A 21,709-nucleotide genomic window follows, 5' to 3' on the forward strand; every position below is an offset into this window, starting at 1 on the left:
AAGGCCTATTGTGTCTGAAGTTCCACAGGGCAGTGTTCTTGGTTGGTCCACTGTTATTTTTAGTACAGTATATACAAGTGATATGGTTGTTGGCCTGGAAAATAAGATTTTTCAGCATGCTGATGATGCAACACTTGTGGGTGCAGTAATGTCTCCACATATGAGAAATGAAGCTGCCCTCAGCCTCAATCTGGACAAGGACCAGATCGAGGAATGGTGTAGTCGGTGGGATATGAGGCTGAACTCCAGTAAAACAAAAACACTTGATTAACAGACCTTGTACAGATTTCCCACCCCATCCTCCCCTTTATATGAGTGAAACTTTGCTGATTGAGTCTTGAAGCTTTAACTAATTTAGGTGTAACTTTGACCCTCATCTAACTTTGATTAACATCTAATAAAGGTTTCAGCAAATGTCACATGAAAGTTCGGTATTGTTCGTCAGGCCTTATATATTTATAACAGTGGGTGACTTCTGAAAAACAGTCCCACCCTTGAGATGTCAATGTTACTGGGACATCGATACTTTTCAAGTCCAAACATTATTGTGTAACTGGTAGCACTACCACATCTACTATTATTGGTGTTGAAAATGGACCCCAACCCCAATCGATAGTAACCCTTGCCAGATAAGACAGTGAAGAGGGAATTGGAGAAGAGCAACAGCGATACAGAAGAAAGCCAATAGAATTTGAGAGGGGTTGAAGCAATAATGAGAGTACCTATAGAGCAAGATATAGATTTGAAGTTGCAAAAAGCTTTTCTTAATCCAAGAGCCCTTTCTCTCATCACATGATTGATTGATTCATTTGTGCCTATTAAAAACACATGACTTAAAACATGGAATATTCTGTGGTGGCTTCCACAAAACAATCTGTCATTGAATGGGTTTGTTTTTATTGTATACTAAAAGGTATTTAAGTGGTTTCACGGATATTGATCTTTTACTGGCACTATAGGTCTATTGTTTTCCTTGATACAGGACTGTCTTTGTTGTAATGGGAGCTCACCTGGTAACCTGGGGCCCATATACTTGTATGGCAATTGCTGAAGCCATTTTGGGTCGTGGGCGCCTTCAGTCCCTTCCCCCATGGGTTATGGTAAGCTTTGTAAATTTTTTGTTAAAGAAATTTTATGCTAATTTGTCATTTTGATATTCATAGGTTGTTATATCATGGAGTTGTGTATTTTTTTTTTATTTTATTTGCATCAATTTTTCCTAGCCCATCCTAGTTGAAGTTTTATGAAAAAAATACTTGTGTACTAGTATGATATTTTTAAAGATTACTTGTGATGAGTTAGCTTTCTATAACTTTAACTCAATAATGAGTTAATCTCAATTGATTCGCAGGTAACATGCACACTTCTATTATTCACGGCAAGTGTGTTTTATCCCATCGTGTACGGGCTTTATAATCGTAATATCAGGAAGGAGGTATTGACATGCCTCTGTCCGACCTGGGCCAGGAAGCGTGGTAGTCAGGCTCGCAGGCCATCGACTTTGCCGTCGTATTCTGGTGAGTAATTCATTGCCCATTGTGGCACCTGGTTGAATTGCATGGAATTTCCATTCATATTTTATCAGGGTGTCGAGTCACTGTGTGTTTATCTTCTGCGCTATTGAATTTTTGTAGGAAAAGTACTGGATATCCTTGAGAAGAGTAATTTTTAGATGGAAGTCCAGTGCCTTTTTTTTTTATCTCTCCATTAGTTACTTATTTTGTTCTTTGCTTATCAGGTGTCCTTACATAATTTTGGACTCCCAGCAAAGCCACCCTTTCATTTTGCTACTTTGATTTGTGCGTCCTGTTACTACATAGTCATCATTTATAATGACAGGATGTTGTTAGGTATTTGTCAAAGCTTTTCAGCACAGACTTTGAAATCAATGTTAAAATTGGCCAGTATATTCAAACAACTCCCATTCTCGTGTGAAGGTCTCATTTCTTTGTGTATTAAAGTACTTTGTACTAACCTTTACAGAAAGATTGACTTAAATGCAATGGCAGTTTTCTTACTTCTGAAATTAGATAGTGATTTGCTAAAAGATTTATATAAAGAGGAAGTGCTGTCTAATTTATATAAATAATTATATTACCAGTAATACTTAACATCTTTGGAAAAATTTTAGTGGAACATTTGCAAACTTCTAAGCAGTTGTACAAAATTGAAGTACTATAAAGGATAGTTTAATATTCCTATGCATGTACAGTAATAGCTTATATTTTTTAAGTTCTTGGCACGTTTCATTTTCTGTATGTTTCTTTTTTAAGTAATACATCATTCAGTTTTCTTTGAAAAATGTTAAGCAAGTTTTCAGTATGATTCAGATGATTATTCTCTTTGGAAGTTTAGTAAAACAAATATTCCCATGTACATATACATACGTGCCCTATATAGAGAGGGACATGTGCCCTCCTATTTTTATTGTTTCCATTGTATAAAAGGTGAATGCCACCTTGAAGCTGCCTTGAGTGACTTGATCAAGTGTTGAGTCTGTTGCATAACACATTCACTTTGTAAAAAAGGTTTATTTTATTCATAATGTTAATTACTCTAAAGGTCTTGTGTAAAATACTTCTTGGAGGGTTGAGGTTTTGTTACTATTATTGTTAGTAAATTTGCATAGTTCACCTCGGTGAATGTTCTCCATTGTTGGTAGACTATTTCTGTTTTTAGTATACCAAGGATACATTTTAGTTGTGCCTGTTACATTTGCTTTTTCTTTCCATTTCTACAATAACCAGTATGTATTTCCTATTTGAATTTTAATCCTTTCCCTGTGCTGTTGATGCTCTTGCTATTCCATGTATATTTTTTTTAGTTCCTGTTGTCTTCAGTCATATATATTTCTTGTGGATTCATGATTTGTTGGCAAATTTTGATGCCAAATCTGTGGTCGGCAGTCCTTTTTAGCTCACCAGAGTTGAAAGCTCAAAGGTGGTTTTCAGATAGTTTGTACACTACAGTGAAAATAGGACTATATTTGCTGTGATATTGACTATTGTTTGTTACTCCAGGAAGTGAAGACTTGTGGGCAACATTTAAAGTGCAAGAACATTTTAATGCTAGAGGATTTTAAATTAGCAATAGCTTAATCTGTCTATTTAGGCTTATAAGTTACTGTAACTAAAACTTATATAATTTTAATTTTACAGATTGCAGCTTCTTAGATTTACAAAAAATTTTCTTATTTTTTCATATATATGTACTGTAGTTAATGTTCATTTGGCTAGTGTGTTAATGAGTTTTCTGTGGCAGTATTTGTGCTCAACAAGATATCATTGTGAATTACTTTCAATTATTTACAAAGTATAATGAAATATGGGGAGCTATATTGTCAGAGTAGTTTTATAACCGTTAACAAATTAAATGTGCTACTCAGAAAAGGGGTGCATTACTAAGCTAAGCTGATATATTATTAAATGGTTCCACAGGCTGCAGTTTTAACCATTCATCCCTTTCTGATTCCAGCCACTCTGTTTCTGCATTTGGCAAGAATACATTTGCTGTGCAATTATATATTGCAAAATTTTATTTTAATGGGTCTTCCCACACAAACTGCGACTCATTCAGAGGATATCTAAATGCATGAAATGTTTATTTTATTGTTTTACCAAAATCTCGAGGATTGAGAATTGGACAGTAAGATTGTACAACACTGGAGTCTGTAAAGGTGAAAAATTGTCCAAGGAGTCTAGAAAATGACACTGATCAGATTAAGCTATTTACAATTTGGAGTGGCCAGTAGTTATTTAATGAGCTAATGTATAAGCAGTTCCCAGGGAAATAAAAAGGAAGTGCATCTTTTCCTGCTTTAAATATGAACAATTGTACTGTTAACCATTTTATGCATAGTACTTGGTTCATAATTTAAATGAGGTTTTAACTGTTATGGAGAATTGAAGTATTAGTAGAAAATTCTAATTTTTAGTTTAAAATGGAAGGAACAGTAAAATAAAATGGCAGGAACAGTAAAATTACCTAGTTCTTGATAAAGTTACTTATTAACCTAATTTACACTTGCAGGTAGCGTACTGGATTTCACTTCGCTTCGTCAGCGTAGTGCTTCAGATAAACCGGAGTTATGTCCCAATCCAGCCAATGGCATTACAGGGACTATTGCAACCATATCAAGTAGAGTAGGATCTCTTGCTTGTCCTATGCCCCTTATGATAATGGGTGAAGATGACACATTCCCTGTAAGGGGATATAACCTCAACCTCAGGAAACCTTCTCAAGATTCAGGTATTGTAAAGCTAATTTTAAGATTTTGTTTACTCAAACATTCCATATGCAAGTTCAGTAAGAAACTAGTGCCAATGTTAATAAAAAGAGGTGTAAATAATGCAAATTTTATTTAACTGATTTCAATGTGGTACATTATGTATAGTTGGTTGTTAATACCTTACACTATATTGGAAATCCTCCACATATAATTTAAAGACAAATGTAGCAAGTACAGCACATTGGTGTTCCTGTTATGTAACTAGTATTCTAGTTATGTAACTAGTATTCTATAAGACACACTACTATAATCGGCAGGAATTAACCTCACACTGCCAGGGTTCTAATATAGATTCTTGACATTCTTGTTGCTGGGGTTCTAATATATTCTTAATTTTGTTAATGCCAGGGTTCTAAATGCTGCTTAACTTTCTTGATGCCAAATTCTAATGCATTTTTATCTTTCGATGCCTATTAACACAAATTGCTTTTACGTTTAACACAAATTGCTTTCAAGTTTCCTCTTCAGAATATGGTACTCTTATATACTATAGTACTTGTGATTTTCCTCTAACTTCAGTCTGCATTCCAAATTACAAACCTCATTTTACCTATACAATTGCCTGTTAAGGTGGATCAAGCCAAATAACCAATTTTTCTGTAGATGAAAGAAAAATTTGTCTCGTTAAAAATATAACAATCCAAGGTGGTGGGCCTCTTTACCTGGCAACTATGCAACACCATAAGATAATTATTTGTAGTTCTTAATGGATGTCTGAAAAGCTGAGTGGGAGGTGTCAGTAAAAACTGGCTGTTTTCAGAAGAATAATTCTTTGCTTCAGAAGATCAGATCTTTGACTAGAAATCTGTTTAACAGTTACTCATGCCAGCTAAATATGATCTTTTAATTGCTTACTTGCTTAATCTGACTTAAGCTACCCAGCATGTATAATTTCCAATTCCATTCTTCATCCTGAAAGAAACTTTTGCTTGCATAGGGTGTATTTGTGGGTGCAGATTTTGGCATCCTAGTCAGTATTTATACCCTTATCAGATCAAGAAGATATGGACAAAGCAAAGGTTAAAAGAAAGGCAGTATTCATTTAGTTATAGCCAGGAGGAAGTGACTGCAGGTGCTCGGCAACAGAATTAGTAAATAGCAACTGCTGAAAAGGACAAAGTAGCAGGAGAGAGTAGAGCATCAGTTGCAACAGCAAGTGTTGTGGATAGAGTAGAGCATCAGTTGCAACAGCAAGTGTTGTGGATAAAAAAAAAAGGTGAATTATAGTTACTGAAGACCTTGCAAGAATTACCTGCATAGAAAATACAGCAGGTAGAGCAGTAGTAGCCAGCAATTATAGAAGCAGAAACACATGGAACAGCTTGAAACAGAAAAAGCAGTCACATATTGTAATATATATTTGCAGTGAACAGATCAGCAACCTTATTATGAGCAAGAACTCCAACAGCAGCCACATTAGGAGCAACAGCAACCAGTGCAGCAGAAACTGGAACTGTTAGCATAAGAGGCATTAGGCAAGAGCCTCCAATTCATAGCAGGTGTGGCAATTAAGGCAAAGGTAATTTTCACAATAGGTTTGGTGGTGATGACAGTTACAGAAGGTGTATGAGAAGCAGCAGTCACTGAAGGAGCATTATTCCAGTAGCTATTGCCAGCACAGTGGATAACAACTAATGGAACAGCAACTGTAATTACTGAAGACAGTGCAGGAATTGTCTACACAAAGTACAAGAACAACACTAGCTGGCAGAATAAACTTAACAGTCAGCTCACTATGAGGGACAGACAATAGCCTTAGCAAGTTAATGACAAAAGAGCAGCCACAGCAGGTGCAGCAACAATTGGTGCATCAGGAGTGATCGAGACAATGGGCTCTGAACAACAGGCAAAGGTGGAGTAGCAGAGTAGTCGTGCTGTTTGTATAAACAAGAAGTACAGAAGGCATGTGGAAGCAAAGTCAGTAGCAATTACCAACTTGACACACTGGACCAGTAACTAGAACAAGGACTAAATAAGTAGAACAAGAAGAAGAAATTGTAGACTTTGAAGGGTATGCTGCATTTTTAATATAGTAGCAGGATCAGGAATTAGTCATAAATAACAAACATAATAGCAGCCTTGGTAGGAGAAACAAAGCCACTAACACCACCAGTGTTGATGCCAGCTGGCAGAATTCATGTCAACAATTACTAAACAGCAGTTGGAGTAGGTATAGCAGTCAAGGCAGTGGCACCTGTCCCAGGAGCGATGGTGAAGATGGCAATTATAGTAGTATGTGGAACAGAAGCAGCATGCACTGAACCCTGGCAGTTGGTGGAACAGTTCTACGTACAATGCAGGGATTGTCTGCTTGGAAAGTGTATCAAGAACAGCAATGGTAGCTGGCCCCACAGATAAAGATACAGGAAGCAAAGTGTTAGTGGTTCCTGTGGCTGCTGTTTTTGTCTAACTGTAGGAGTGACAGCAGGTGCTGAACAGAAGCAGAAGGCCAAGCAAGTGTGACAAACAGGCAATGCAGCAATTGTCAGTACAGTGCAGCACAAGACCAGTATAAACTGAAGCAGCAGTAATCCAGTAGCTGTGGCCAGCTTATTGGGTAAAACAGGTGGTACAGCAGCCAGCAATAGTAATATGCACAGCAAAAGTAGCAGCACTGCATGACAGTAACAGCAACTGGAATAATGGACAACAACAAACGTAGCAGAGTTATGGAGAAATTATGCACTAAACTGCAGCAACTATTGAACAACAAGCAAAGCAACTGTAATTAGTCAAGTGTGGCAGAAATGGCAGTCACAGCAGGCATGACAGAAGTAGTGGGCAGAGGTTTTAGAGCAACAATTATCAGTGTTGAAAAATACCATGTAATGTAACAACAGCCAGCTACTGGGGAAGTAGTAGTCCAGTAATAATAATTGGTACTATCATAGTAGAATTAACACAGTAGTAACTGTACTGAAGACAGTGCAAGAAGCACCTGCATGGAAACTGCATTATTAACATTACACATCTACTGGTACATCAGTCAGGTCAGCTTGAAATAGAAACTGCTTTCACAGAAATATTACCAACTGGGTGTGCAGCAGCCACTAACACAGCAGGAGTCAAGGAGAAATCATGCACCAACCTGCAACAACCACTGGACAGCAGTCTTAGCAGCTGTGACAAAAGCACTGAACTGCAAAAAACCAGAACATACAACACAAGACCAGTGAAACAGATAAAAAATATGGAATAGCAAATGTGGGTACCTTTCACAGTGCAGAACTTAACAAGTGCAGATGATTCACAGTAAGAGAGAAGTAGTAGCAACTAGCAGAACAGAAGTCAAAGGAGAAGCAGGAACCATTAGTACAGTAGGATGATGTGGACAGCAGAGACTGAACAGCTGCAACCATTTTGACACAGCAGGTGTAGCATTCACGGCAGAGACTGCAGTTACTGTAGGTGTGACAGAAGCAGGAGGGACAGTATGTTTTCAGGACAGCAAGTGCTGAAGCAGTTTTTCAGTAGTAATTGCTAGTACAAGTTAGATCAGCATTAGGAGGAACTGTAAGGCAGTACAAGAATTAACTCTGTAAAAACTGCAGCTTGACAGTAACTGGGACTTATAAGCAGAAACAACCAGTACAGTGGAAGGGGCAAGAAAAAGCAGAAACAGCCAGTACAGTGGAAGGGGCAAGAAATGGTAGCAACTGGCAAAACTGCAACTACACAGGAGTAGAGACAGCAAACACTGGCAGCGGGCATAGCAAATGTGCAGGTTTGACTGAAGTAGGAGGTATAGAGATATACCAATTAGTCCAGTAAGAATTGCCCACAAACTGGATAATCAGGTTGAACATTAACTGTGGATACAAAAGAATGAAGATATTGGCTGCATAGAAAGTGCACCATGAACAGCAGTGGTAGCGGAGACAGCAAAACAGAGAAAATCAGCTTAGAGTAAGACAAAAACAACAGTTGCCAAAATGATAGTATCTGGCAGAACAGCATCCATCTACAGTTACAGTAGGTTTGACTAAAGCAGAAATGCTGAAGCAGTAGTAATCAAAATAGTAAACACAGATACTGCTTAAACATTGCTATAATTAACTTTTTAAAAGTAAAATTTGTAAACTTGGATTCTTAATGAAACAAGACTCTTTCTTCTTGGTGGAAAAGTAGATCTGGGTTCCATGTAAGCTTTCCTTGAGGACGATTAGCTCCGGGAAGCATTTAAGCTTGAGGTTAACTTCACTTCAGGTTCTCCAATTCATTGTACAGACTGTCTTCAACTTCTATAAAGGAAGAAATTTATAAGACAGTATAATTGGTTTATCAGTTAATTTATAGGACAATTTGAATGTTTGGTATTTAAGGAATAGTACTTTAATATTTTATGCATTCTTGTACTTTAGTTAATTAACCTTTAAAATATTTCTGATAATATTACACAATTTTGTTGTTTATCATTTGCCAGCTATAATTACTCACATGCTATGAGGTATAATTAATATGGCCCCAACTGTGTTTTCTCAACCTGTTTTCTCAACCATTTTTCTGCAACCATTTTTCTGCTATCTTTCCATTTGGTTGTTGTCCAGCTTTAACTTTTCGGTCCCCTCATTTAAGTATGAATCCTTTGAGCCAGTCTCAGGGGTTTAGGGCTCAACTTTATATTTTATATAAACATGAACCAATCCCCATCAGATGTTATTCTGACATTAGACTAAAAAGATAACTACAGATACAATTCATATTCCTCAAGTCTATAGTTACACAAAGCATATAAAGGCTGGTAGGAAAGGTCTGGTGGTTTAAGGTTTTCACAGTTGTTTATGTGATGGGAGTCATCTGGGCAGAAGACTAAATCAAAGAACCTTTCACTGGAGTGACAAATTATCCAAACTCAAGCTCATCAAATTTACAGACAATAGACCCAGAGATAATCTATATGCTTGAACTGAGAAGAATATTATATTGGGAATAAGTAAATATTTCATAATCTGAAGCCAGGAGCAGACAAAGAAAATAAGTAGAATAGTAAATTAGAGAGAGCTACTGCCAGTTTCACCTCATAAGTTCATAAGCAGGATTAACTGGGGCAATCATAAAAATTCATAATAATGATGGTTGTGAGAAATTACAGGGACAAAATGAGACCGTATACCCAAGACTGAATGGGCATCATGATCACGTAGCCGGTAGATTGCCATTCATCCTCTGAATTACCTATGCCATGAAAGTAAATTTCATTACATTTTCAAGCCATAAAAGCATAAAATTCAAGAGGGAAATAAATCATCCAGGAACAGTAAATTACCAAGTCACTTGCTTAGCAAAGTACAATACGTACATTTGAAGACAAGCTGGAGCAACCGCACCTTCACCAACTTCAACGAAGGACTCTGAGCTGCCAAAGGAAACTTGCACCTTTCATATTGCTTGTGGTAGATTTGTATGTGCATTTGAGTCTTCTGCTTCCAGCCCATTAATAAATTGTCACCAAGTTATCTATTGGCAATAAATTTCAAAACTTCTTATATACAGTGCAATGTACGTACCTGCAAAAAGGACCAGTAAGTAACCAGTGACACCTCTAAAAACATTAGCAAATTATGGGTGCGCAAGATACTGTGCACAGTAAGTGGGAGCCCCTACAGTGACTGACAAAAATAAAAGTTGGTAAATACGTAAATAAGTAAATATGCAGTGGTAATGTGAAGCAGTAACAGACTTTTAACACTCCTGACATACACTACCCTTGTTCTATGTGTTAACTGGGAAATTGGCTTTGCCACAGCATCCTTGCTTTCCTGTCTTTTACCATTTTATAATCACCATTACCAACAACTATCCATATTGTACTCACATTCACAAGGGAAAAAAAAAAAAAGCTTCCACAGAATAAAATATATGAAAATAAAATAAACAGGTTAACTAGTTTGTGTTCAAGTTCATCCTTCAGTAAAAGAACTCAAACTAAGATGTTGACCAATCCTAACTACCCAATAAGCAATAGAGGTGGGGTGGCATTATAGTACCTGTTGGATTTACATACCTTGAATTTGTTCTGCCACCACCACAAGCTTTAACAATTGCAGAAGTCTAGTCCGTGAAGTGGCACCTGGGGAGGCTGGTCAGTGTTTCTAGGAGTTTGTATAAAAATATCTCAAACCAGTCATCCATCGCTGGCCTAGTCTCATATAAACTTCTCGCTTATGTACAATCAGATTCATCATACAGTCTTATGAATTTAAGAGTATGAAAGCTGTCTGTGCCGCAGCACTGGTCTCCACCAATGTATCATTGTCCTGCAATAAGAAATAAATAAGAAATTTATAGTGTACCTGGTACAAGTGACTTTTTGTGCTCATATTAAAATTTACAGCTCACATGGAAAAGGAGCTTTTGTACTCAAGTTCACATGACATTCAAAAATTGCACAAAATTTCACAACAGTATAAGTACAGATGTAGAGTAGTTAATGCTTAAAAGAAACTTGCATTACATACCCAATATAAACAGCAGTACCACAAAGCAGATTCTCAATGAGTATTATCTTGTTAGTTGGCATGAATTGTATTACCAATATATTAACCAAAGTTAAACAAGTAAAGGCTATTGTAAACTTGGAAGCCCAAAATCTTCAATTGTATGGGCATTCCAAGAGCAGTAGTCACCAATGGACATCAGCTCCAGTAATACGTATTTCCGATACCCAAATACTTAACTCAAATATCCAATCAATACACATGGAAATTAGCATGAAGTTTTGTAGAGGAACAATAATATTAATACATAATCATACATATAATGGGAGACTAGGCTTCCTTCCTAGGCTATTGATACAAAGTGCAGAAGTACATAAAACAAAGGTTTAAAAGTCAAATTTAGCCTTAAATCAATACTATTCCATTAAAGTGGAATATTTTCGGTTATGCTTTGAAATGTGGTTTCTTTAATTATTTAACTTTACTAATGCTGTACACTGGTGTAGGAAAACTCCTGGTAGGTCTCTCTAGAGAAAAAGGAATTTAGTTCTGTACTGTTAAAGAAATTATATCTATTCCTTCCAAGATAACAGAACATCAGACAATTCACAGATGAAAATATTTAAACAAATTTCTATGCTAGCTCATAATATTTATGAGGACAATACTACTATTAAATCTGCTAACAGTGCCACTTGTGAAGAAAGGGGCTGCAGCAAAGTGCATGTGAATGAAGATTGTCATTTGACAAACCAAAAATGGTTTGGCATAAAGCCTAAGGAATTGTCTAGTAGTACTACTCTAAGGATATGAGAAAAGTTCCAGCTATACAATACCAGAGTTGCAGATTGCAGTTCTTTACTAATGTTTCTTTCAATTTTGCACCACAAGTCATGGGAAATAATCCATAACAGGATAGTTTAAAGTAAAAAACAGCATAATCCATAAATTATAAATTGCAAAATTTACCAAATATCCTCAATACTTTCCTGTGCAAATCTTGCAGATGGTCAAGTTCACAACTAGTCCGTTAAAAGTCATTGTAGTTAACTATTAGATTTCTAGCACAATAGATTTCAGTATGCAATCCAAAATTAAAACTTGTAATGTGCACATGTAGGTAACCAAGTTCTCTCCTTTTAAAAAGGTCTTGTAAACTTTTATTGCATGCTTTACATAGTACCTGTCAGTTTTAGGTCATGCTTGGACATGACGGGATCTCTTAAGTATCTTTATGCTGGTATTAATACCCATTTCACCAACCCTTGGATCAAGCCATTTTTTTGCAACCAGGCTAATTTTAAGTGATATTTCCATGGTTTCACTCTGGGGCTTTTTACTCTGCATGAACCCAGTTCTGCCATTTTTTATATCTAAAGTTTATGTACTAGTGTGGTATTCCAGATTTAAAGTTGAAGGTTTTAAAAATATTCATATTTGGTCATTCATTACCATGAAAGTAATTAAATTGCATGATTTGAAGGAAAGTTATTTTGTTCTTAAAAGGTGATGAGAAACTATTCCTCTATGTTACAGTAAAGTCAGATTGTACTCAAGTACTATGTATATGTCCTTTCTGTATATTGTGATAATGTTACCTTAGCATTTATGTAATTTAAAGGACATTCCTGTACGTAATTTGACATAAAAGTGATTGCCATACTGTAGATGTTAATTGTCACAAGTTGTTTCATCTTTTTACTATTTTGCATTTCAGAAAAACCTTCTGAAACGTAAGATATTTGGATTTCGAATAAATTATACAAAAAGCATGCAATAAATAATGCTTGGTAGTGCTATAGAGCTTAGTTTATATTCTTTCAGACTGGTGTTTGTACGATCTTTCTCCATCTTTCGATAAGAAAAAGAAAAAACTGGCAGGTATGTTGGGCGTGCAATGAATTTGATGCACAGCATGTACCCATGTAATACCTTCCACTTGTACTGTGAATGTTAATTTAAGACTTACAGAAACCTAGTATAGAAATCTAGTTCTTTAAAGCACTGTAGATCCAAGACATAACAAAATAATGTTCACTAACATTCTACAAAATAATGGTCGCTAACATTCTACAAGTTAACAGCATATTAAGGCTTTTACCACTGTTCTTGCATGCATGCATCTTTTCATGGGTAAATTTAACTTTATCTTTTAGAACATTTGAGAAAATTTAGGTCTCATATTGTGAAGGATAAGGCTAATAAATTTCAGTATAGTATTACAGTATGTACTAGTGTAAAGTCCTTTGTATTCATCACCTCTTATCTGTTTCAAAGGTATTTTTTTCATACTAATGTCTTTACATGCTTAACTAAGAGAATGATTTGGTCCTTTACAGGAACAGTGATGGTTGGTGGTGAGGATCAAGATTCTGATGTAGATACCCCTGCACCAACTCCCCGTCAGTACACAACACGTCGTGTTTCAGCTCCAAGCGTTCTTTCTACAGTGAAAGAAGATCCACACTCAACTACAGTTTGTATTGAAGATAACCCCAAAGTTGGTCGTCATTACAGCATAAGTGGCAGGAACCTTCCATCTCACAGAAAAATGACTGTAATTCCTTTGCCCGAATCCTTTAATGTTAACAGTGTTGTGGGATCTTCACTACGTCGCTCAAGGAGCCTTGATAAAATTCATTCTCCGGAGAAAGATATTGTATTGGATAGCATAGCTTACAGATCGTTAAGAAAGAAACGTATTCCCCCAGTTGTGCGAGAAACTCAATTTAATACGCCAGTCACTAGTGAAAGAGTACAAAGGAGGAGGGGATCCATTGCTGTGATGAAGGTTAGTGCCATTCCTGAAGACTGTGGTGTTACAGAGTACCCTGAAGTTACAGATTCAGGTCGAGGTAGTGTTGACAGTGGCCGGATAACCAGACCTCGAATAGTAAATGGTCGAGGTAGTGTAGATAGCACAGACTTAACTAAAACTTTTTCTCTTCGATGTCGTGGTAGTACTGAAGGTCCAGAACAAAGTAAAGCTCATGCATTTAATAGACGAGGTAGTGTAGACAGCACAGAACTCGCCATGGCACGGAGCAAGAAAAGAGAAAACAGAGATAGTGTAGATTTGGGTAAAAATCCTGCAAGTAGACAGATTAGTATTGATGAAGGAATTGGAAGCGAATGTCTTCCAGAGGAAAGCAATTGGGAATAAGAATAACCATACTTATGTACTCTCATGAACATTTGGTAAAATGCCATAAGGAGAGGTAACAAGTATCTTTTAGCACAAATTAATGTTAAAAGTATTTACCTTTAGTCAAACCACATTCCTTGCTTGTGTCAGGTCTCAACTGTTGTACTATAATTGTTCATACAGTAATTGTAATGAGCTACTTTTACTATAAACTGGTATTACATATTCCTGAAGTGTAATAACTTAAATGTTTTTAAATAGACAATGGATATCATAAATGTCTAGATGTGTTGTAATTTTTATGTATCGACTTCTGCATTACTATATTTTTGAAACCTGCAGAGTCAAAAGAATTTAGTGAGAAACAGATAGGAATTTCTGTGTAAAAGTTTCACAATTAATCTACTTACAATAATAGATTATGTATTTTTACCTAAATAAAGAATACAGAAAACATAAATTGTTTCAGTGATCACTGCTTAAAATTCAAATATATACCACTATACGTACTTGATAATCTATGAACATGAGGCATTCATCTAGATCCAATCCTACAATCAAATTGCATCTTTGTAATCCAACAAATTATACTGCATTACAAGGATGCTTTTCCCAATAGGTTGGGAAACATACCTAACGGAATTCCTACAACATTCATAAAATGGCTTACATCAAAGATGTTTCCTATTCAATTATACTAAATTTATTAAATGAAACTGCTGTTAAATCATCGCAAAATCCAGTCTCTGCCAAGCCAATAGCAAATAAGCAAGTCAAGAATATATTTTTCATACACAAACTAACACAAATGTCACCGAGGGACTTGAGATTTTGAATATCTTTCCAATGTATCTAGTTATTTAAAACCAAAGGAGTGAGAATTATATAATTGAAATCCTTCCATTTTGAGACTAAATTCTGACAAAGTAATAACTACTGATGTCAGTACATTATTATTACCAAATACATAAACAGTCTTAAACATGAGAACCATAATGCAACCATGGAAACCAAATGCTAGAATAACCATAAACCCTGTTCTTCAGGAAAAGTTTGCCTACAAAAAATGGTTAAGAGGTAAACTGTCTGGAGAATATATACTATGGCTGAACCTTAATGATTGTTCAAGTCTGGAAGAAAGGTTCAGTTTAAGAACAAGTCTGAGGAATTATATTGTTTTTACCAAATAGTCCTGACAGTGAAAAAAAATCAAAGATGCACGATATCCTGAACATTCCTACCAATGATTAGAGGAAGATTCTTCAGGAACAGTTGCAAATAGTATACGATACACTTAAAACTCGTGGACACACAAATCCTCAAAACAGCTGACATGTCCAAACTTTGCTAAATTTGACTGTAGAAAGGTTCCTTCATGAATGCCACATGTCAAGGGCTGGTGACAATCTCTGTTCTTAAGAAAAAAATATTTGCTCATCCCTCACATGACATCCCAACTAAGCAAGCTACAAAATGGAAATATGTAGTATGGATATAATCAAGTCCATTTGTATACATTCATGATCCATGAGATATATGAGGAACAGAAGGGCATTAATAAACCTCTGCTCTTACAAAGAAAAAGTAAATATATGCTAACACAGGGGATCAACAGGCATTCCTACACCATGTCTGAAAATGATAGGCCAGAGAGCACCACCCAGATTAAAGACTGCAAAAATCCTGTCACAGAACCCTAGTATCAGTTTTGCACCTCCTCTAATGCTCTCTTGGTCTGTGATACTTTTACTGATCACTTTTGAATTCAGAATAGTTTGAATTCTAAATACTGTGCTGATAGCTCTACAGAACAATTGAAGATAATTATATTCTATGACTAATCAGTTTGCTTTAAGTCTTTTAGGAGTCATATTCCTAAAACTATGGTTAATGCTACAGTTATAATTTAGTCTGCTGTAGTTTTTCCCTTTCTTCATTGTAGTGGATTATGATATTTAGTCAATACCAAAGGCTAAGCACTGGGAAGAGACGTACCAGGAGAGCAACAGATACCATTGGCTGTAACTATTATAACCTTGCAAGCTCACTTTTGCAAAAGATCGAGTAATGGTTGGATGCCACTGGATTTTTAACTACTAAAGCAGTGTTCCTAAGCCATTTTTAGGTAATTTTCTTAATTTCCCAAAGTGAGTAAATTAATTTCCCTAGCAGTACTACTGATATATGAAAGGAATTGTAGCAAATTTGTGGCTATAGCCCAAAGTATATAAGGGTTGACATTTTAACAGCTGCACTTTTAAGCAAATACAGAAGAAACAGTAATTACTGTTTGTCATTTTCCTATTAACTGGATGTAAAAAGTAGTCGTCCCATCTTCCTAGGATTTGTGTTGGACAATTCTGGGAATGCATGTGAATGGGCATTTCTGCTTCACCCGGGAAAAGCCCATTTTCTTATTCAAGACAGCCCCGGAAAAGGGTTGGAAAACAGGCCCCCTACACATAGTGAATAATATGAGGCCCAAGTGAATAATACTGTCATGTCCAGGTATTAGGGTAGTAATGCAATGTATCTTTGCTTGAACTTCTCTAGTTCCAATTGCACCATATCCTCTGGGAGGCTGTTCCACAGTCCAACAGTAGGAGGAATAAAGGACCTCTGGAACCAAGAAGTTCGACAGTAAGGGACATTTACTGCATACTGGTGGTGTTCAGGGAATCTGGTTGATCTTGGCAAATAAATGAGATCAGGGATCAAGCGTGAATGTGAAAGGTCTTTGTTGAAATAAAACTTATGAAAAAGTGACAAATAAGAGACCATCCATCGATGTCCCAAGTCATAACTGCTACTGTTAGGAAGAAGAAACCTACCACCAGAAGGGAATGGGTGTTTGCACTTCATAACCTTGGACAGCACTCCCTTCCTCATGAGAAAAAACACTGAGCATATCCAAATAGAAGGTACTTGACTATTCTGCAGTATTAGTACTGCCATACATGATGGCAACACAGCATATTAATACACCATAATTCTAGGCTAAGCATATGAACAAGTTTGCTCTAATGTTTTATGCATATGGTAATTCTCAAAGGCTAATGACCATATATTGTCACTAACCTGTTTGTAAATGGTAATTTTTTTTCATTTTCACGATGAAATAGCTACTAGACTAAACGACCGAGTGGCGACATAGCGGCCACCTTTCCCGAAATGCAGCCACCTTCCAAAAAAGTACTTTAATTCGCTACCATGAGCATCACTCAAGAGTTGTGGCCCATCCAGGCAGCACAAGACCTCCATGCTCCTCTCGAAGTGTTTTCTCCTAAATTCTGAAATAATGGCACAATTCAAGTGCTTTTTTCCAGAAGTGACCATGTTCCGAGAGGGGTGGTCACTATGTCGCCGCTCAGTCATTTACCCTAGGTTCCCCCTGATGGTACTCCCTGGCACCCCTTTTGTGTTGAACATAACCTGAAGAGCAGTTTTTAATAGCCACAGATTAACTGTCAAAAATGCCAAGGCTATAAACTTGCAATGGTTTTACCTCCCAAGTTGATTTCAATTAAACTACAATGAGCTTAAAACACAACATAAGCCATAAAAAAAATACAGTACTAGGCTAAAAGGGTTTTTAAGAATAACCAATGCCATACTCTTACCATTTCCTTCTATTCAAGGGAAAAATGGGGTATTCCCAAGATTTCTTTAAAACACACCTTTCAAGTTCTACTATCAAAGAGAAACTTAAAAATAAACTTAACACATGTCAAGGACACAAGGGTACAAACTGTATTTCCCCTACAGGCTTACCAACTACAGTGTGTTTACATGCCTTTCTCAACAACAGTGTCTTGAGAGTCCTTGGTTCATAGACTTGCCAGAGCAAAACACAAAGCTGGAATTTTCAAGTTCAATTACCCATAATGTATTTTTTCATCTTCAGTGTGACTAGGCAATGAAACAATGTACACTAACCATATCAGTATGATTTTGATTTCAAATGCATTAAACAAAATTATTATAAAGACTAATTTCTTAAGCTATTTGATATCATTCTCTGATTTCAGAAATAATTCTTGGTTAAGCAGTGCTCTCCCAGTGAAATTTAATTTCACATGCACATACAAAATAACTGAAAAATTTTAGTAGGAAGAAATAATGAATCTTACATCACTACTTTTAATAAAAGCATTAAAAAATTCTAAAAATGTATGATTAACTATAGGAGAAATCACATTAAGCATTACTGTACTGGTAATACTAATCTAATCACACATCACTGCAATTCATATGATTTTTTAGCATGTATTCTTGAATGAATAGTAATCCCATTCTTGGAATACCACAGGGTATGTCCATATACGTATGTACAATCATTAGTGAAGATGACACTAAAACAAATTAAGCCTCATTTCACCCACAAGGAAATAACTAGCACTATCGTGGGCAAAAAGATTTATTTAAAGGACAATTCTGTACACTATTTGCAAAAAGTAGGAAGGACAAACAGCAAGTTCATACTATTTGTCAACTTCTCTACAAATAAGGTCATTCCACACAGCTAATACTCAGCCATACATTCCTGATTTAGGATGCACTCTGAAGCCAATAATATCACTTGTTTGAACAACAACCTGAACATTTTCTAGAAGTATTAAAATAAATAATAACAACACAATATAAAATTATACGCTATTTACAGGTAAAGAGTATGCAATGAAATATCACAAACTGGGAGCTGTGGATATTAACAGTAATAGCCACTTATATTTGAAACTCTTGCATAGCTTGTATTGCACTGCTGACTGTATTGGACATTGATATTAAGTTTTTTTGTGAATTATAATACACACATATAGTGGTTTATTATATACAGGTAGAAAAATAATTTTGTATATGATGGTGTAAGAAAGCTAAAAATTTCAACAATAGGATGTGGCATATACTTTGCAAGGAAATCTCATCCTACCAAATTAAGCACTCCACAATATTTCCCAGTATAGTACTGGAATTACATCTCTTAAACAAGACCCATTTGACTTTCATCAAATGACAAGCACCACTATTACCTATAAATTATTTGTTTAATAAATTATAAAATAAATATGGTAACGCAGACATAATACATAGTCTCGGGACACAATTTACAAACTCTAGCAAGAATAAGACATAAAATGGCAATGAGATGACAGCATTAAATTTAGCATCAACATTTAACAAATTTGATTCACATTTTATGAAAATGGAAAGTACATTTTTCAATGTTCCTCTGAGATGATGATCCACATGACAGAAAAAAAAAGAGAAAAAAATGTAAATGGTTTCCAAAGACCCCCATCCTTTTCCCAGGAGCCCAAAAGTTTACTTCCGCTGCAGAGCTTTCTTTTCAGACACCTCACAACATGCAAATTTCTAATCAATTTGCATTTTTCATAGCTTACAAACTGGAGGTCTTAACAATAGGATAATCTTCTAGTGCCAGCTAGAAACAGGTTAAAAATATTTGTAGATTGTAAAGCAAGGAATTTGTGGCATCTGGCAACCCATACGTATACAAGGTGGAAGCCGGTCACCGACCAGCTTGGGACCTTGTGACACATCAGGTAAACATCCCTAGATGGAGAATGACGATACCAGGAACTCTTAGGGGAAGGAGACTTAGAAAATCCATTCATCTTGGGATAAGAGGGCTGAGACGCACGTCCACGGACCCAAAACTTCTCACTTCATCGACCGTCATCGTACCCACACGTTCGTTATGAGAAATCCCAGAAGGTGCAGGAGACATCTGAATAGAAGGCAACTTCGAACTCTTGATCGGGGCTCTATCATCCTTACAGCAAACTCTAGTAGGCTGTGGAGATGGGGAGCCATTGCAAACTGGAACACGTACATGTATGTGCAATGGAGAGTCACGTCCATGTAGAGAAGACGGCGAAACATTCCTCTCATTCTAAGAAGAACCAACAAAGTCCTGAATCCTCCAATGTCTGAATCTTGTGCAAGTAGGAGAAGGAGATGGAGTGGGGGAAGGCTCTCTCCTACTTCAATGCTTCTTGCTAGGAGGAGAGAAAAAAGGGGAAGGTGCTCTCCTTCTACGGCGTCTCTTTGTAGGGGGAACTGCATATTTCTCACGAAGGGAGTCCAGTTTATCAAACATAACCTGAATGAATGTCTCCGAGGGCGGCAGAGCAGACAACAGAGATGTGGATGGTAATGATGTCATGCCCTGAGACGGAGGGAGAACCGACACTGCAGTCGACATCAGTGGCCAAGTGGAAGTTGGGAGTGATGTCACGACATTGGGCATGGCAGCACGAGCCAATGGCCTTACTGGTGGGGAGATAAGACAAATCGATGGAAGAAAAGGACGGGGCCACAGGAAAAGATGCAGGAGGAAGACTGCTACTGGAAGGAGAAGCTGAAATGGCCCCCTGGGGAGGCAAAAAACCTTCCCAAGGAGGGCAAGACGACACCCTTCAGTGTTCCCTCTCCATAAAGAAACCCTTCCACCGAGATATGGACCAGGCACGGATTAGAGATGGTACAAAAATTTGAATGGGGATCTGTCAAAGAGGATGCCAACAACCTGGAACATGGAGATCCCTGAACACCCCGACACATATGTTGACGGGCTTGGAAGTCTTTGAAGAATCCATGATCAAAGGACAGACACACACTCTAAAATGCAAAGAAACAACGGACAAACAAAGCAACCAGCTTGGGAAGGAGAGCACAGCATGGGTAATCTTCAAGCAGGTCAAAGAGAGACTGACCCAGGACCATCTGATGTTAGTCTAGTTAGGAACTTGGGATGAACTTTCGATAGCATTACTGTATTTGCATTCATTGAAATCACCATACATTGTGTTTTTCTATTTTTTTTAATTTACCCTATATACCCTAATATATATATATATATACCCTATATATATCTATATAATATATATATATATATATATATATATATATATATATATGCATACATATACATATATAATATATATATAGATATCGTTAGTAGTAAATTGAGAATAAATAATATATTTTTTTTTATGGAAAGCCCGAAATTACCGTACAAAACGTACGATACTTGGGCATACTACCGTATACCGTAGTGTCCAAATTTACCGTATTTGTACTGTAATTATCGTACATATCCCAACACTGTAAGCTTGGTTAACCAGGTTCTATCAGGTGCTAGAAGATTATCCTATTGATAAGACTGAAGATTTGTTCTGAGTATGCACAAAAGAAATGCTTAAAAGAGACACATTTATCACAAAGAATACAGTATAACTATACACAATTTTCTTATTTCTATACAGTAGAATAAAACACTAAACTTGAAGGACACAGAGGCGTGACACAGCTTACCAAGAAGACTAGCTACAAGTATAAATATGTACATCAGTTTATACACTTTAAAAAGCTAATATTTGTGTGGCTATCACCATTTTTGTATGATTACGACAAACTGCACATAGTCACTTGGTTTCCTTAGCATAAGTTTCTGATTACTCTGCTCAGTCACTGTTGTAGCATACCAAAGCACGTATGCTGCTGTTATCACTGACATCTCTGCAGTCACAAAATTTCCGAATGTCTCACATTTTGAAGAATTTTCAAGCCTACACTTAAACTACTTTAACCTGTTATGCTTTCTATCCATGGCTTATAATACGTCATTTTCATGTAGACTCCAGGGAGGTTTGGATAGGCGCACTTGATGCCGTGGGAAACGGTACCAGCAAGGTACCATCTTCCATCGTCTCCCTGAATCGAAAGAGGGCCTCCACTGTCTCCCTGAAATATTAATCAGATTTTTTTAATAATAATAATAATAATAATAAAAGTAATGGCTACTCCTGTAGCAAT

General features: G+C 36.6%; 2 protein-coding genes and 1 long non-coding RNA gene across 8 annotated transcripts in view; 1 reads left to right on the forward strand and 2 right to left on the reverse strand.

Moving 5' to 3' along the window:
- The window catches only part of LOC135194946 (uncharacterized), a 305,843-nt gene extending 291,526 nt beyond the window's left edge, over positions 1-14,317 (forward strand). For 4 of the 5 annotated variants that reach the window (XM_064221169.1, XM_064221172.1, XM_064221168.1 and 1 more), the window contains 5 exons: positions 983-1,100; positions 1,352-1,517; positions 4,030-4,248; positions 12,550-12,606; positions 13,065-14,317. In XM_064221169.1, the coding sequence (XP_064077239.1) occupies positions 983-1,100; positions 1,352-1,517; positions 4,030-4,248; positions 12,550-12,606; positions 13,065-13,888 (1,384 nt within the window). In that variant the 3' untranslated portion in view covers positions 13,889-14,317. The remainder of the gene's footprint in view (positions 1-982; positions 1,101-1,351; positions 1,518-4,029; positions 4,249-12,549; positions 12,607-13,064) is intronic. The other variant, XM_064221171.1, reaches the window with a different exon arrangement.
- Positions 4,342-17,623, reverse strand: LOC135194947 (uncharacterized). Its single transcript, XR_010310039.1, has 4 exons — positions 17,491-17,623; positions 10,293-10,545; positions 9,588-9,795; positions 4,342-8,529 (listed from the first exon to the last, which is right to left on the reverse strand). It is a non-coding gene; the product is annotated as an uncharacterized LOC135194947 (long non-coding RNA).
- Positions 17,624-20,846: 3,223 nt separating this feature from the next.
- Positions 20,847-21,709, reverse strand: part of LOC135194948 (serine protease filzig-like) — a 150,462-nt gene continuing 149,599 nt past the window's right edge. For both annotated transcript variants that reach the window (XM_064221175.1, XM_064221174.1), the window contains one exon: positions 20,847-21,637. In XM_064221175.1, the coding sequence (XP_064077245.1) occupies positions 21,479-21,637 (159 nt within the window). In that variant the 3' untranslated portion in view covers positions 20,847-21,478. The remainder of the gene's footprint in view (positions 21,638-21,709) is intronic.

This window comes from Macrobrachium nipponense, chromosome 15, assembly GCF_015104395.2.
Source record: "Macrobrachium nipponense isolate FS-2020 chromosome 15, ASM1510439v2, whole genome shotgun sequence".
Lineage (NCBI taxonomy): Eukaryota > Metazoa > Arthropoda > Malacostraca > Decapoda > Palaemonidae > Macrobrachium > Macrobrachium nipponense.